Source organism: Sceloporus undulatus, chromosome 3 (genome assembly GCF_019175285.1).
Source record: "Sceloporus undulatus isolate JIND9_A2432 ecotype Alabama chromosome 3, SceUnd_v1.1, whole genome shotgun sequence".
NCBI classification, from domain to species: Eukaryota; Metazoa; Chordata; class Lepidosauria; order Squamata; family Phrynosomatidae; genus Sceloporus; species Sceloporus undulatus.
The window spans coordinates 199,288,161-199,303,853 of record NC_056524.1 but is presented as its reverse complement, the minus strand read 5'-3'; the positions used below and the strand labels follow the sequence as shown (position 1 = coordinate 199,303,853).

General features: G+C 37.1%; 1 protein-coding gene across 1 annotated transcript in view; it reads left to right on the top strand.

The window, feature by feature from the left end:
• The window catches only part of CCDC172 (coiled-coil domain containing 172), a 53,550-nt gene extending 38,334 nt beyond the window's left edge, over positions 1-15,216 (top strand). Inside the window, exons 8-9 of the mRNA XM_042456203.1 lie at positions 12,412-12,499; positions 14,316-15,216. Coding sequence (XP_042312137.1) covers positions 12,412-12,499; positions 14,316-14,348 — 121 coding nt within the window. The 3' untranslated portion in view covers positions 14,349-15,216. The remainder of the gene's footprint in view (positions 1-12,411; positions 12,500-14,315) is intronic.
• The last annotated feature ends 477 nt before the right edge of the window (positions 15,217-15,693 follow it).

Here is a 15,693-nt window from a genome sequence, read left to right as displayed (position 1 = left end):
CAACTCCTTTCCAGGCAAGCATTCTCTGAACATGCCAGCCACAGATGCTGGCGAAACGTCAGGAAGAATCTCTTGTAGAACATGGCCACATTGCCCGAAAAACCCACAAAAAACTTTCATGGAAATGTTTACATTCTGTTTCTGTGCATAAGTTCTCTTAGAAAGAGTGACTTAACAGTACATGACTTTGTACAAGACAGACCTAACCTACATTTTATATTAATAAAAAAGCCATACAGTGTCTGAATGTATTTTGCCCTTTCCCTAGTCATATTAATAGGGGCAAAAGGATTTATTAAGTATGAAAGAGAAGCAAGTCCTTTTAAAAATATCTGTTCGTTGAGGAATCCTTAACAACAGTTAAAAAAAAGCTTCAATGTTAGCTCATATTTTGCTAAAATGCTTACAGTTTCACAACAGCTTTGGCGGGCAAGGTGTCACTATGAAGGATCAGGGGCTTTGAAGTGTCCTGCTTGTGAGAAAGCAATATTATAGTAACAAAATGCACTCCACTGACAGCACAGATCCACAAAGCCTTAAAACTAGAATGTAGTATGCTTTGAAGAAAGGCCATTATCCTACTGGATTATATGATCATGTGCCAGGACAAAATACTGCCTTATTTCCTGGCCTGAAAAATCATTTGCAGAATCTCGCTGTATTCTCAGCATGCTAGTCACCAGCTTCAAAACAGCTTTAACAACTTACATAGCTTCAAGGTGTTAAGTATAAAAGTCAAAGGAAAATGTGTCATAAAGCATAGTTTTCTTCTAAAGAAAGTTTATCTGATGGATCTTAAAAGTTTTCAAGTAAATAGGAATATTTTGATCATCAATTCTAGTTACCTGTTTCTAAAGCTTTTGGTGCTATTGTGATACCAATTACTGTACTTTTCTTCAGAGAATAAACTTTACTTTAGATTCACAAGTCTGAACCAGTCAATTTCATTTGCTAGTACCAGCTACAGTGCCTCTAGTATGATCTGATTTGTCATATCTCTCCTGTAAGGGGCATAGATTTTTTTTCTGTCTGTTTTTTTTTAATCATTTCATGGGTGAAATCCAGATGTTAGTCTTTTCTAAACCATACCCATTGAATGAATGAGACATTTGTCAAAACTTTTGTAAATTCCATTGCTTCAGTGTGTCTACTCTAGTTGGGATTAACAATTGAATTTAGTCTCATACGTTTAAAGCTAGGCTATTTTGAGCAGTCTCTTTGTTACAGTCAATTGTTGAAGTAACATAAGGACCGTGCAAGTCCACTCACAATTTGTCTCCCACCAAACGAGAGGAAGAAAGATCTGCTCTTGAGAAGCCTTCCAGATATTGGATGCTGAGCTGGGCATTTTGATTTACATTACTTTCCTCATATGGCTTTAGTGCTAGAACTGCTTCACATAGTGAAATTTATGTCTTTGAATCATATTGACATCTTGGAATCAAGAACAATTTTCGCACTTTTGGGCAGTAGAAAAAAGCCACTAAACAGATTTGTGCTATATGTGTCAAATGTGATACTGAGAATATGCTTATCATGTACAGCATCTGCATGCCAGTTCTGTCCCACCCTCTGCCTCATTTCAGAAGTTTACTGTTAGTGATGACTTCAGATCTTTGACAGGAGCAATCTGTTCAATTGCACATTGGGTATGGAGTAAAAACATAGGAAAAGAGAGAAAGTGAGGTGAAGTGTGGGTAGCAGAGATGGAAGGAGAGAGAGGTTTTACTTTGTCCACTTTTTAGCTTTAGCTGTATCTAAAGGTGGAGAAGATCTGCTGGACCTAATCCTATTCCCCACCACCACTCCCTTCTCCTTTTGTGTCGTGTCTTTTTAGATGGTAAGCCTGAGGGCAGGGAACCGTCTGACTAAAAGATTGTATGTACAGCGCTGTGTAAATTTACAGTGCTTTATAAATAAAGGATAATAATAATAACAACAACAACAACAACATCCTGTGGCTCTCAAAAGGCTACCCCTGGAGAACCACTGTCCTCAATAAAAGAATTTTTGTCCACTGCTTCTTTAAAGCCCTTAAGTATATTCCCCTGCAGAGGAAATGTATTTGCCGGTACATAGTACTTAACTATTTTAGAAGACTGAAATATAATTATTATAATAGTTGGAAAAAATGATACAAACACAGCTTGGATAATCAAGATATGCAAATTTATTTTATTGCAGATTAGTCGGAAACCATAATTAGGCAGATGTTTGAATTATTTTGTCTTTTATAACAGCCCAGAGTTTTCATCTTCTCTGCTCTGGTTAAATCCTGATCTAACAGGTTAAATCCTGATTTTCAGCAAATCATAATCTGAAGTGACTGTGCTTGTTTTCAGCTAGCTTTTTTTAGTGCACTCTGGTTTTTTTACCATTTTTCTTCTGTCAGTCCATTTTAAAGAGAAATTTTGAAGGTGGAATTGCTCCTTCTGGAGCATGAATCTTTGTTTTCAGATGTCTGGAAATCACATTGAAATAGTATGTAGTTGGTTTATGCTTTAATATTTGAAGGTTTTGTTTCGTTAACTAATCTGAAAGAACTGGGTTTGCTTCTTACATTTTGTATTATAGCAAAAGAAAGCTCATTATTAAAACCATGAAAGAAAAAGTGACACTGCATTCACATAAATCATTCAGGAAATATGTCTACTAGAGCTTACAAATCCTTCATATTAACAATAGATTGCCTAAGGCTATGCTTTTGTTGGTTTTGAACAAATATTTTCCATTTAATTTTATGTTAAATTTTATAAGCAGCAAATATCCATCTCTGGAATAATCTCTGAAATATAGAATGAATTTCTATAATGACAATCTGCTCATTGATTTCCTAAAACTTTTTATATCAATGCCCATTGGGGCTATTAAAGTTAGAATTGTGTCAGGGTTTCGATTATGAACCCCAATTTCAAGGTTGGTAATCCAGCAATAAAAATTTGCTCTAGGGTAAAGTCTGCATTGGAAATTTGCTTGGGAGTAATTCAACTTCCATAAATGCATGCAGAGGAAACTTACTTTGGAAGAGTTATTGGTGCATCCATCATTCCCTGTAGATTTCAATAGGTATAAGCACAAGTGATATTAGTCTCTAGATAGTTACATATATCAACTATGAAGTCAGATACTTTTGTCTTTATCCATTCTGTTAATGTTCTTTTCCTTTTTAAAAAATAATCAGTTAAAAGGTTTTGTTACATAGTGAAATCAGACTGGTTAGGTATAGTACCAACTCTGAAGAAAAACCAGGAATACTCACAAGTCATTAAAGCTATGTTTTCATATAAACAGGTTCCTCCCTTTATCATGTCTTTTAGGTTGCCTCCTTACACACATACAGTTGGCCGTGGGTGCACGTTCCATTACTTCTTCTGGGCCGCACCAGGGTTTTTTCCGGCGTGACTTCCAGTGTATGCTGTAAGCCGTATAAGGCATGCCCATGTATGATGCGGGCACACTGTACATGTAGGTGTAGACTGTATTAAATTCATTGGACACTTTTCAGTAGTGTTGGTAAAATGCAAATAGATTCTGAAGATTAGGTGACGAGATCAGAGGCCATGTAACCCTTTTTCACAACTGCAGATCCAGACTACTGTACTGCTTTTTTTTTTTCTGGGCCTGCATGTTCAGCTCCACTCTTGGTGTGGAAACATTTCAGACTAAGTGACATATTGCTATGTATTTTATATGTATTATCCTATTATTTCTTAGATTGTACGCCATAGGCAGGTTTACTCTTATATATTTATTGTTTTATGTACAGCGCTGTGCAAATCTACAGCGCTATATAAATAAAGAATAATAATAATAACATTCATAGCAGATTCAAAGTAATGAGATGCATATGGTATGAGTAATTGTATCTTATATTGGATCAGCAAATGTCAAACTTTCAGCATGCCAGGATGCATAAATTTGTATAGCAAAAATAAAATAAATCTTGTTGAACATAACTAATTGCTGAAACAAATAGTTCGTTGAGAAAAATGAACAACTGAAATTTAAATTATTATTTTTTCTAATTTGTATGTTTAAACTTGTTATTTGTTAAACTGATAGGTTTTACTTGCTGAAGTTGTGGATTTTAAATAAGTCTTGCTGTCAAGACCAGTTCTGAACAGTTAGCTAAAGAAGGAGAAACAAACAGGTGTCCAAGGAAATGAAATCAACATACGAACAATAAGTTTGTTTTCCTGTTGGAAAAGGAATCTGTGGTGAGAATCAGCAGAAAGGTGCATATATATATATATATATATATATATGCAGAGTCATCTGATAAGTAAGAATATAAACTGCCCACAGCCTGGATATCTGGGCCAGTTTACTAAAGAGGCAGTAGGTCAACAATGTCTAATGATAAGCTATGGATAGATGAGCTTAAGTTTGTTTTCCTGGGGTTTTTTTGCTGGTCAAAAAATAGAGAGAACTGGAATGTAGTGAAATAGGAAAACTTTATACCTGTGTGATATATCAGCATTTTGCTGTTCATGTGAACAAATAGAATAATATAATATAATATGATATGGTATTCTGATGCAATGGATGGTATCTCTAGAAAGACATTATGTCCCTTAAGAATAAGTGTAGGTATAAAGAAACATATCAACTCATTCTATAGAAAGAAAGAAAGAAAGAAAGGAGTATTAAGATCAAGCTGTTCTGAAGTACTGTCAATTTTCCTAAATGTTAATGCTCAGAAACATTTGAGGGTGTTCCTGGTTTAGCTACCTACCCGTACTATACTGTAGTCTGCATCCACGGAAGTTCAGAAGACCACTTAATGTAGTCCAAAAGAACTTCTGGGTAGATAAGAGATCAACTGATTCAAATATGAATATTAAATCTTATTCATTAATAGGGTTGAACACATCATACCAATTTCAAGATTTCCCTCAATGGGATGGAAACAGTTAACTACTATTGATTTTCTAGTTGAAAAATTGGCTAACTTGTTCAGGAGGAATAATGCAGGGAATTTTCTGCAGTTTTCACATCCTAAAATATTTGTGGAAATAATGCTAGAAATATATGTGGGGTTTTATGTACAAAAATGGTGTTGTGAGGGGAAAAGTGTATGCTTTTCACTCCTAAAACTGTTTCTGGTAACATGTTGTTGTTGTTGTTTTGCATAAAAAGTTTGTTTATGTCAACAATGTTCTTTATACAATTTTTCACAAAAATGTTTTCATAACAGCACATGGACTTTTTGTACAAAAATTGCAAGGGGGGAGGGGTTGTGTAAATAATTCCTGGAACATTTCAAGATGTGTGAATACTGGGTGGAAACTTTCTGGAATATTTATTTTCTCCTGCATCAGGAGAAAATTTATTGGATTTAAGGCTCCTACTTGCTTTTTTCAGCACTGTTCTATGTACACTACTCTTTGAAGTCTAAGGTCTAATCTTAATTGTACTACTGAAATATGTACACATTAACTCACTATGTATGGTCTTTGGCAATTAGTATCTTTGCTGAAATGTGCATTTTCTTTGTTGATGCAAGTTGTTAAATGTCAGTGAACTAGCCAGAGTAGATTTTCTTCAGATTCAAAGCCTGTGCATGGAAAGGAGCAGTTTACTAGAATATTAAAGTACTATCCAATTTCAGTTTAAACACAATTCTAAATATTTCCTTGCTTCTAGAGGCTTAATGATAAATCTGCATTCTTTTTTTCATTACTTAAGCATTTTCATTGCATAGCATGCAACCACACAGCCATTCCCTCTTCTCTGAGTATAATAGGCCCACCATATTGAAATTATCAGGTTTTTGTTTTTGTATAAACATGAATTGAGTTATTGGAGGAGACTAACAACAAGTAACAGTGTTTCTTACTTTCTGCAAACTCAGAGAGAAAAGCATAATTTCTGTCTGATATATAATTAGTAGTCTAAATCCTTACAGTTTCAGATTGCTGGAATATGGATCATATTCTTCCATAGGTGGCTCATAGGTGTCACAAATGATTCAAGATGATAAAATTGGTCACTTTTCTGAGTCTGGGAAACAACGTTCAGGGCAGGGGGGAAGCATGTAGAAACCAAGGACTGGACTTGGTGAAGCCTTGGTCTGATATAGCAGGGCTGCTTTTACATTCTGTAACTGGTACATGAGGGGTCTTGGGCTTGGCTACAGTAATGAGACAGCTGCACACAGGTGCTGCATTCTTCTGGCTATCCTGCTGTAGCCATTTCTGATGGAGGCTGCATCCATACTGCAGAAATAATCCAGTTGGACACTACTTTAAGTGCCATGGCTCAATGCTATGGAATTCTTGGAGATGTAGTTTTGTGAGACTTTCAGTCATCTCTGTCAGAGAGCTCTAATGCCACAACAAATTACAATTCCCAGAATTCCATGGCACTGAGCCACAGCAGTTAAAACAGTGTCAAACTGAATTAATTCTGCAGTGCAGATGCAGCCTGAATAAATAAGATGCAAAATTACATCAAACAACAGGTTTGTGGGCTGCAACTCACTGGTAAGGCCACATGGTCAGCAAGCATAAGGTTTCAGGTTGAACCCTTGGCATTTATAGGTAGGCCTTGGAAAGAATTCAGCCTGAAAACTCTGTAGATAATTCAGTCAATGATTGTCACCAACACTAATATATTTTAATATGTTTAATGTGTAATGTTTTAAACTTTAAATTGTTTAATTGCTTTTAAACTTTTTTATTTATACTTTTAAAATGCTTTTTGTTTTGTTTCAAATTTGCTGTTGGCTGCCTTCATTCCCTATATCAACTGCTGCCTTTTTGCTGTTCTGGTTCCTTCCCCTTCCCTGCAGACTGGGGTCAGCATTTCCTTCTCCCTCACCCAGCCCTTCAGCCTCTAGCAACACTGTGAGAGTTTCCACACCTTCTCCTCTTTGTTTTCTGCTGCAGTCAAGGGAAAAAGAATCTGGCTTTCCCAAGTAGCCCTTGTGTTGCTCAAGCTCTTCTTTTTCCTCCACCTTGCCATTCCTGCTTCCTTCTCATCATTGTCCCTGCAGCTCATCCTTCACCCAATCTTGTTCACTCCCCCTCCCTCCTGTCTCTTCTCTTCATTTTGCCTCCTCAGCCCTGTAAGATCCTTCTCCCATACTGTAGCCAGGATGAGCAGCATCTCACATTTTCTTCTTCCCTGAGTGCCACCACTTCCAGCAGCATGCAACTGGTCAGTTCATCCTTGCTGCTGCTGCCCAGTGAGTCCCCACAGACATTCCACTGTGGCTACAATGTGTAACGTATTTTTACTCTTTTTTTAACCAACAAAAGGTACACATATGCCTGCTTTTTGCTGGCACAGTAACCCAAATGTGTGGTGGTAAAAAAATAATGACAATGCCATATTGTGTAAATAGAGGTGTCATACACCAATAAATACAGATTGAAATGCACGTATGAAGCTAGTTTTTAGTGAACTCTTCAGCTGAATAAGTTACTTCTGGTAATTCAAGGCTATATGCCAGCATTCTGTTCAATATAACCATTATGTGCGGAAGAGATATGACCATGTCACACTCAAGCAGTAAAATATTGTTTATATACAAGGCATACTTCTGAATCCCCTTAAGATCCAATTTATAGAAATTCTCAGCCCAGATCCAGTATTGCAACAACTTGGTCACCCTTTCCTGTATGGGCTAATTTTACAATCTCAAAGTATCTATGATGACCCCAGAAATTGCTCCACTATTACCATGAATGGATTTAACACAACTTTACACTTATCTTCTATTTTACAGTCTCTTGGCAGGTATGACAAGGACTGCAGTATAACTTTATTGCTGCACATACTGTGGGCCATTAAAAGATCTGAAATAGTTTTTTTCTTGGTCCAGCAAGTATCCACTTAAGCAAATATAATGGGTAGTATCCAGTATGTAGACTCCTACTTTTCAGAACTCCTTTATTCCCTTGTAGAACATGTTCCATATAAAGACACTTGTACTTGAGTATCATTCACCATTTCTGCTCCTTTTTCATTATTTACTGGCCAGACTTTTTAATGAGCTGTCTGGTTACTGTTCGATCCTGAACTTGGAGACAAGTTCAGAGGCTGTATTGAACAAGCTAGAATAAAATGAACATAATCCCTAAAGTTTAGTAGGCTTTCTTTATCATACTACCATTAAAATTACCCTGCTTATTGTAAGTTCCTGTATTAAATCTTTCATTGCATGTAATGGAATTATTCACATTTATGGAAAGCTTACTTTTTAAAACATGTCTCTTTTCTACACTTTACATATGCATCTTTTTAAATAGCATATCACATTATTCCCATCTATTCCCATATATTCTATACATCTGTATTTTTCTATATATCTAGATATTGGACACCTACTGCTGAATTCAAAACATTAGAAATTCTTTCTGGCTTTTTCAAGCAGATGTAGTTAAAACCTGTCTAGCATGCAGCCTCTATTGATCTGCAGAACATTTCTGTTAGTCAAAAATGGAATGGGTTGCAATATATATGGGTTCTTGCTCTTTTGAATTACTTCAATTCTTATCCTCCATGGAAAACCCTTACTAACGTTTCTATAACAATGTAATACAATCATAAATTAAAGGACACTGTTTTCTACTTGTGGATGATGTTTTATGGAACAGCGATTCTCAGAGAACTCCAGCATTCTTCAGACATTTATCAGGGATTCCTGGAAAAGATCAGTAATGGCAGGCAATTTTCCCTGAATGACATTTTCCTGCTACCAGCAATATTCAATTGCAACACGCAGTTTCAAGGAAGGGCCACAGCTCAGTGGTTAGCACATACTTTGCATGCAGAGTGCCTAGGTTCAGTTCTTGGCATTTTTAGATAGGAAGGGAAAGACTTCTGCCTCAAATTCTTGAGAACTACTCACAGTCAGTGTTAAAGTAGTAGATGGACCAGTGGTATGATACAGTATGGAGCAAAATCATATATTTAGACAGTATAATTAATCTATTTTAGATGAACTGAAATACTATTGTAGGCCTTAATCTACTTACTAGACCCAACTGGAGCACACTCATTAAAACTGCAGCATTTGCCTTAGTGATCATTGTTATTGCTAACTGCTCTCGAGTTGACCCCAACTCATGCTGACCCTGTGTATGAGACATCTCCAAGACCCCATGTCCTCCATTGCTCTGCTTAGGTCTTGTTGATTGAGGCCCATGTCCTCCCTAATTAAGCCCACCCATCTGATGTATGGGCTTCCTCTCTTTCTACTACTGTCTACTTTTCCTAGCATTATTGTCTTTTCTAATGAGTTATGACTTCTCATAATGTGGTCAAAGAATGACAGTCTCAATTTATTCATCTTGGCTTCCAAGGAGAACTCAGGCTTGATCTGTTCAAGGACCCATTTGTTTATCTTTTTGGCTATCCCCAGCATCCCCAGTACTCTTCTCCAGCACCACATCGCAAATGAGTTGATTTTCTTCTTATCCACTTTCTTCACTGAGCAGATCTCATGTCTATACATAGTGATGGATAATACAGTGGATTGGAGAAGTCTAACTATTGCTTAGTTGTATATCTTTACTCTTTAGGATCTTGTCTAGTTCTTTCATAGCTGCCCTTTCCATTCCTATTTCTCAGCTACAGTCTCTGTTCTGATCAAGGTTTGATCCAAGTTATGGAAAATCTTTAACTATTTTGATTTCTTCATTGTCTAAGCTGAATTTATGTAGATCCTTCATAGTCATTTTTTGTTTGATGTGAAGCCAAAGGCTTTCACAGCCAGTGTCCATAGTTTTCTATGGGTTTCCCAGGCTATGTGGCTGCATTCTGGAAGAATTTATTCCTGATGTTTCGCCTGCATATGTGGCTTGCATCTTCAGAGCTTGGTGGCATGGAAGTATATGGTGTATATATATTTGTGTGACCCTTAGTTGGGAGGAAGTGATTTACATGTTAATCTCTGTGTTGGTCTGTTGTTGAATGGCATGGCCTCAGAGTGGCAGGATATGCGTGGTGGATGTGTGTCTTTTAATTAGCAATCCACTGTCTGTAGGGAACCCCTGGTGTGTTTCATTAACCATAATATGTTTGCAATATGGTTCCTGTGCCTCTTCCTTTCTTGAACCCTGCTTGCACCGCTGGGATTTCTCTATATATATGATTGAAATCTATGTTGCAGAATTTTGAACTTAATTTTGCTTGCATGGGAAATTAATGGATTGAGATATATATTGATCATTTCCAGAATATTGGCCACCATTTTGTTTTCCATATTGTTGGCATAATTTGAATATCATCTGTTTATGGTCTTTCATTCCCAATTTCTTTTATTGCAGCTTTTACCTCGATTTCTAGAATTTGGGATTCATCTTTGTGTGGTTTTCCTTCCATGAGCCATTCATTTTTCATCTCTTTTATACAGCTGTTCTGTGTATTACACCCAACGTCTTTTCTTTCTTCTTGATCTCGTAGTATGTTCCTCTTCTTCTGATAGATTATCCTGGACCTTGGTTTGAACTTCCCTTTGAATTCCTAGCTCTTGTGGAAGAGGTCTCCTGTTCTTCTTTTTTTATTACTTGCTTCTATTTCTCTGCATTGTTTATTATAGTAGTCCTCTTAATCTTTGTGCATTAGTTATAGAACAGTTGAATTAATGGTTCTGGCTTTGTTCCTGTCTCCCTTTTCTTTTGCTTCTCTTCTTTCCTTAGCCCCTTGAAGTGTTTAATCTGTTATCCATTGTTTCTTCTCTTTCATTTTGGTCACCGATAATGTCTTCCTGAATTCTGTCCTTGGCTTCTGACCATAGTTCATCTGGTTCTTGGTCCGTTATGCTTAATAGTGCAAATCTGTTTCTCACATTGTCTGTAAATTCTGTTTATTGTTAGTGATCCCTACCATTTAGCATATGAGTCAATATGTTTTCTATAATTGGGATCAGCACCTGGATTGAGGCCCTAGAAAATCCTAAATGCTGAATCATTTAGGCCCTATGATAGTCATGTAAGAATTAAGAGAGAGAGAGAGAGAGAGAGAGAATCATTGCAAGGAAAGGATTATCCCTCAAAGTTTATTTTAGCATTTCCACTGATATTTCTGAATGTGTGTGTGTTTAGCATTATCATCAGTGATACACATTAAATAGCATAGATTGTCTTCTGGCATGACAGATACAGATTAACTCTACATATTTGGCTTCTGTTTAATACTTAATACATAATACATACTTGTGCCTGTTCTTGCTACTGTGACAACAGTAAGGCATACCCTCTGCTTGGACTGTGATGCTAACACACTAGGCAGAGGCACAAAAGTCCAGTCATTGATGAGAAACTATGGTGCTATACATATTGGCGGATAGGGCGCCCCATCACATGCTAGGGGTTGGCTGAGGGTGCACCGTCCATATTGGCCTCACCCCTAGCATGTGACGGGGGCGTCAAAATGGTAGCGCCCTGTACACATGGGCGCTGCCATTTTGACATGATGGACGCTTAGTGTCCGCACGTCCCGGCACGTTTGTGACACCACAAGTGTGCCATTGGCGCACTGCGGCATCACAAACGTGCCGCAAGAAGAACCCGCTTTTTAAGGGTTCTTTTTGCTCCGTGGGGAAGCCCCACAGTCTGGAGGCCGCAGCTTCCCTGCAGAGCAAACCAGGGCGGTGGGAGACCGTCCTTTTTGGGCGGTCTGTATCCCGCCTATGTTACTGGACACATCTTCAAGATGCTACCCAGGATAGATGTAGATAGATTACTGACACTAATAGGAGATCACACACTGCAGATGCTTGTTGGTTAGAGCAGTCAAATAGTTAGGGAAAATGACTATGAATGAATTTGTGTCCTAGATTTCATTAAAGTAAATGCTTCCATACTACTGGCATATTTTGACCCATTACTTATTATATGTGCCATAAAATGCCATAAAATGCTAGAGCATGACCTAATTTACTGGCAGTTGGAAACAGAGGCATGGAAACCTCTGAGAAAGAAAGTAATCAATGGGCAGAGAACATTACCAGCTCTGGAAACAAGACTCAAATGTGCAGGTTAAAGAAAAACTTTGTGATTTGGATTTAATTCTACCATAGATTATAATATCCACACAATCCATAGAGGAAAATTATAGTCTTGTAACTCAAGCTTGTCTTGCAGAGCTGTGTATTATTTTCCATAGAGATTATCTAATTTCTTCACTTCACTAAACAATTTCTGGCACTATCCAGTGATTTACACAGTGTTGGATAGTATAGTTCACATCACAGCAAGCAGTGGAGCAAATTTTGGTCATGATTTATAACTAGATATTGACATGAGATCCACACAGTACTGGGGAGTTTATATGAGTTTGCTGGAACTCGGCTAACACGATCAAGGTTAAATTAAAAACTAGAGGTGCTGTGAAGAGGACAGTGCAGCCAACAGCCTCACTATATCAGGTGTTTTGTTTTCTTTTAAAATGTTGGCACAGGCTTAAAAAGGAATTGGAAACTTACAAAGAAAATGAAATGGAAAATGTCTGTGCGGCTCTTCAAATGGAAATTGAATTTCTGCAGATGGTATGCCCTTTTAACTTAACATTTATCATGTTTGATCATTTTAGTTGGGAAGATTCTATTATTCTGCACATACAATACTGCTGCACAAACAATATACTAGCAGACAGGTGGAACTACTTTGCCCTTCAGAGAGTGATCCCTGGTTCACATTATACACATGCCACTCCCTTAAGGTTCTGTGACTTTCATGCAGTTTGTAGTTCTGTGGAGGACATTGCTGAGACAGGAGGCAGGTGATTCCACACCCTCAGTTCCTCTTTGTTAAAGTATGTTTCAGGGAATACAAAGCTGAAAGATGAAAGGACAGCAATCTATGAAAAGGACAGACACCAAGCAGTGAAGAGAAACAGATCTTCACATCCACCATAGGCAATAGGAAGTCAGGTGTGATATCCATATCATGCCAGAATTAAAATGCCTAAGTCTCAAGATTTAAAACTTACCTTGCCAATCTGTAAACTGGAGAAGGATGGCCATTTAAACATTTGAAAACAGTGAAGATATGTGACCTGCATTTCCCACTTTCTTTCCCCATCTTTAAGTATTCCAAACAAATGTGCCTGCACTTCATCTCCAGTTAAAAAGGAAACTCCCTTGCTTTAAAGCATACCTTCTAAGATACAGTAAAGTTGGGCAAATGGCAATTTTTGCATGCACACTAGATAGTTGGTTGGAAATTCCTCTCCTCTTGGACATTCCAGAAGATAACCGGAGACAACATATTGTTGTTCTGTATAATTCATCTGTCATATGAATGAAATAGACTCAGTATCATGACTGCCCCTCTTCAGGGTCTGTAATATGCAGCATAACCCTTTGGCAGTAAAGTCACTTGGAAGTGGCACATTACTCTTTATCTAAACTGAAATGGGAAATTATGCATCATTCTCAGCAATGTTGAATTGCACGCCTCAGCTCTCTTCACCATTGCTTATGCTAATTATGATTCCTGGGACTTTCAAATTTTAAATTTTGTTAGCCTCCTTGTGTCCCTGTACTGAGAGGTAGGTGGGAAATTAATAATAATAATAATAATAATAATAATAATAATAGCAATCCAATTACAGCTGTATGGCAAAATGATTCCCACCACTGCTCTGAAAAGAAATTGTTTCTTTATTATATAACCATTATAATTATATAATTATTTCTTGCACTGTTGCCTCACAATGGAGGATAGAGGGGAAAATATCCTTTATCTTTGCAGGAAAATATTTGGGGTATGAACTATTTCTCACCTAGATGTACCAACCATTTATTATTATTATTATTATTATTATTATTAAACTTCATTTCTAAAGCGCTGTAATTATACACAGCGCTGTACAAAATTGGTAAAATTAAAGAGTATATAAAAGTATATAAAAATTTGCAGCATATGCATATCTGTTGGGGAATGTTGTTTCATGGTCAAAGGGAGGATGAATCCCTTCTTCCCATCTGATGGATCTCAGTGTATGGTGATGAAGGAAAAAGTAGACTCACTTTTGTGCTGACTCTATGCCCAAATCCTTATATCTATTTAGAGATCCTGCTTTAGGCAAGATTGTAGGTGGTTGAGGATGAAGGACTCGAAGAATCAGCTCATAGTGGGTTAAGCAGGATGGATGGCAAAGGAATAAAAATAGCACTATGCCCCATGTTTTTCCCTTGGCCTTGCATGCCACTTGCTCACCACTCCATAAATTTTGCATGTGTCCACATATGTTACCAAATACCACACTTAGTTGTTTTTAATCTCCAGTTGTTTTTATTTATAATGAAGAACAAGGAGCACTCTGACAATTAACTGATTTCCACTTTTGTGTTGTTGCAGAAATTATTACCAAAAAAATCTTCCCACAAATAAGTAACATATGGTGGATTGATTCAAATGTCACAGAAACAAGTCTTCATGGTATTTAGGGAAAACGCTGCTTTTTAAGTCTTTGTTGTTAAATTTATCACCCTGTACTTTTCCTGCTAGTCAAACAAGGAGTCTGTTTTTCACCACAAATTTTGTATCTTTTCTTTTGGCTGTTTCATTAGCATGAGTGTCTAGCATCTGTAAACAAATAATTTTTCCTTTTGTAGAGAGATTTTTTTTTGGCAGTTTTCCTATTTTCATATCCAATAGTGAAAGCCTGCCTAGCCTGCCTAGAACCTTCACTAGGTCTGTCTTACACAGATGCACAATTCAACACAACACAACACAGACCTTGCCATTATCTTTGTTTTCTTTGTGTCTGTGCAATCTCCCTGTTTTACGAGATTCACCATCCCATTTTTTAAACTAGGAAAGGTAACTGATGATGTTCCCTTTGAGGCTTTGTTGCCCAAAGGACCTAGCAGTGCAGCCAGCCTGAGAACTTCCTGATGATACTGTATCTGGACAAAGTCGTTGAGGCTTTAAGTGCTTAATGTGGTTTAAATTTTTTACTAAGATCCTTCCATTATTAAGTTCCAGCCAGAGCTTGAAAAAGTTACTTTTCTGTACCCTAATGTCCAGAATAACTTAGCCAGTATTGGCCATTAGCTATAATGGCTAGGAAATGCTTGTAGTCCCCTTTTATAAACTCTGGATAATGCTGAAGTTTGGATCATTACTTTTTTTGGTTAATTATATTATTTATGTAAAAATCCTCTAACTTTCATTAGATCTGCAGTGGTCAGTCAAGATTTGACCTGTCATATACAAATATTAAATGTACATGTTACATAGTAATTACTATTATTAAAACTGGTTTTTTTTTCAACCTGGGTGTCTGTCATTTATTTTATATAAATGTGCATTGTTTCACAAATTATTCACTTCATTTTTCCTATTGATTTTTCATGCTTTAAACATCTTTTCATGAGTTTACATATGATTTCCAGTTGGAAAATGTAGCCATCAGGAAAAAAGCTGCCTTACTAAGGGCAATGTAATGGGAATACACAGGTAAAATTTTGGTTCCTAAAGTTTGATTTTCCATCAGTATTGAAGAAATTATGGCCCAAAGCAGACAGGCTGATTTAAGGGCATCACTTCATTTCCAGGCCCTATGAAAAGTTGGGGAAAGTGTGGCCTGCAGGCCTGCATGTAGCCCAATTTTGTCACACCACAAAAGACCCCAGACTTTAAAGTGCTGCAAAACACAACCACTTGGCCCCCAGAATCCAAGAACCCCACAAAACCTTACATGGGACAAAAATGAAACCACAAATGATGTGAC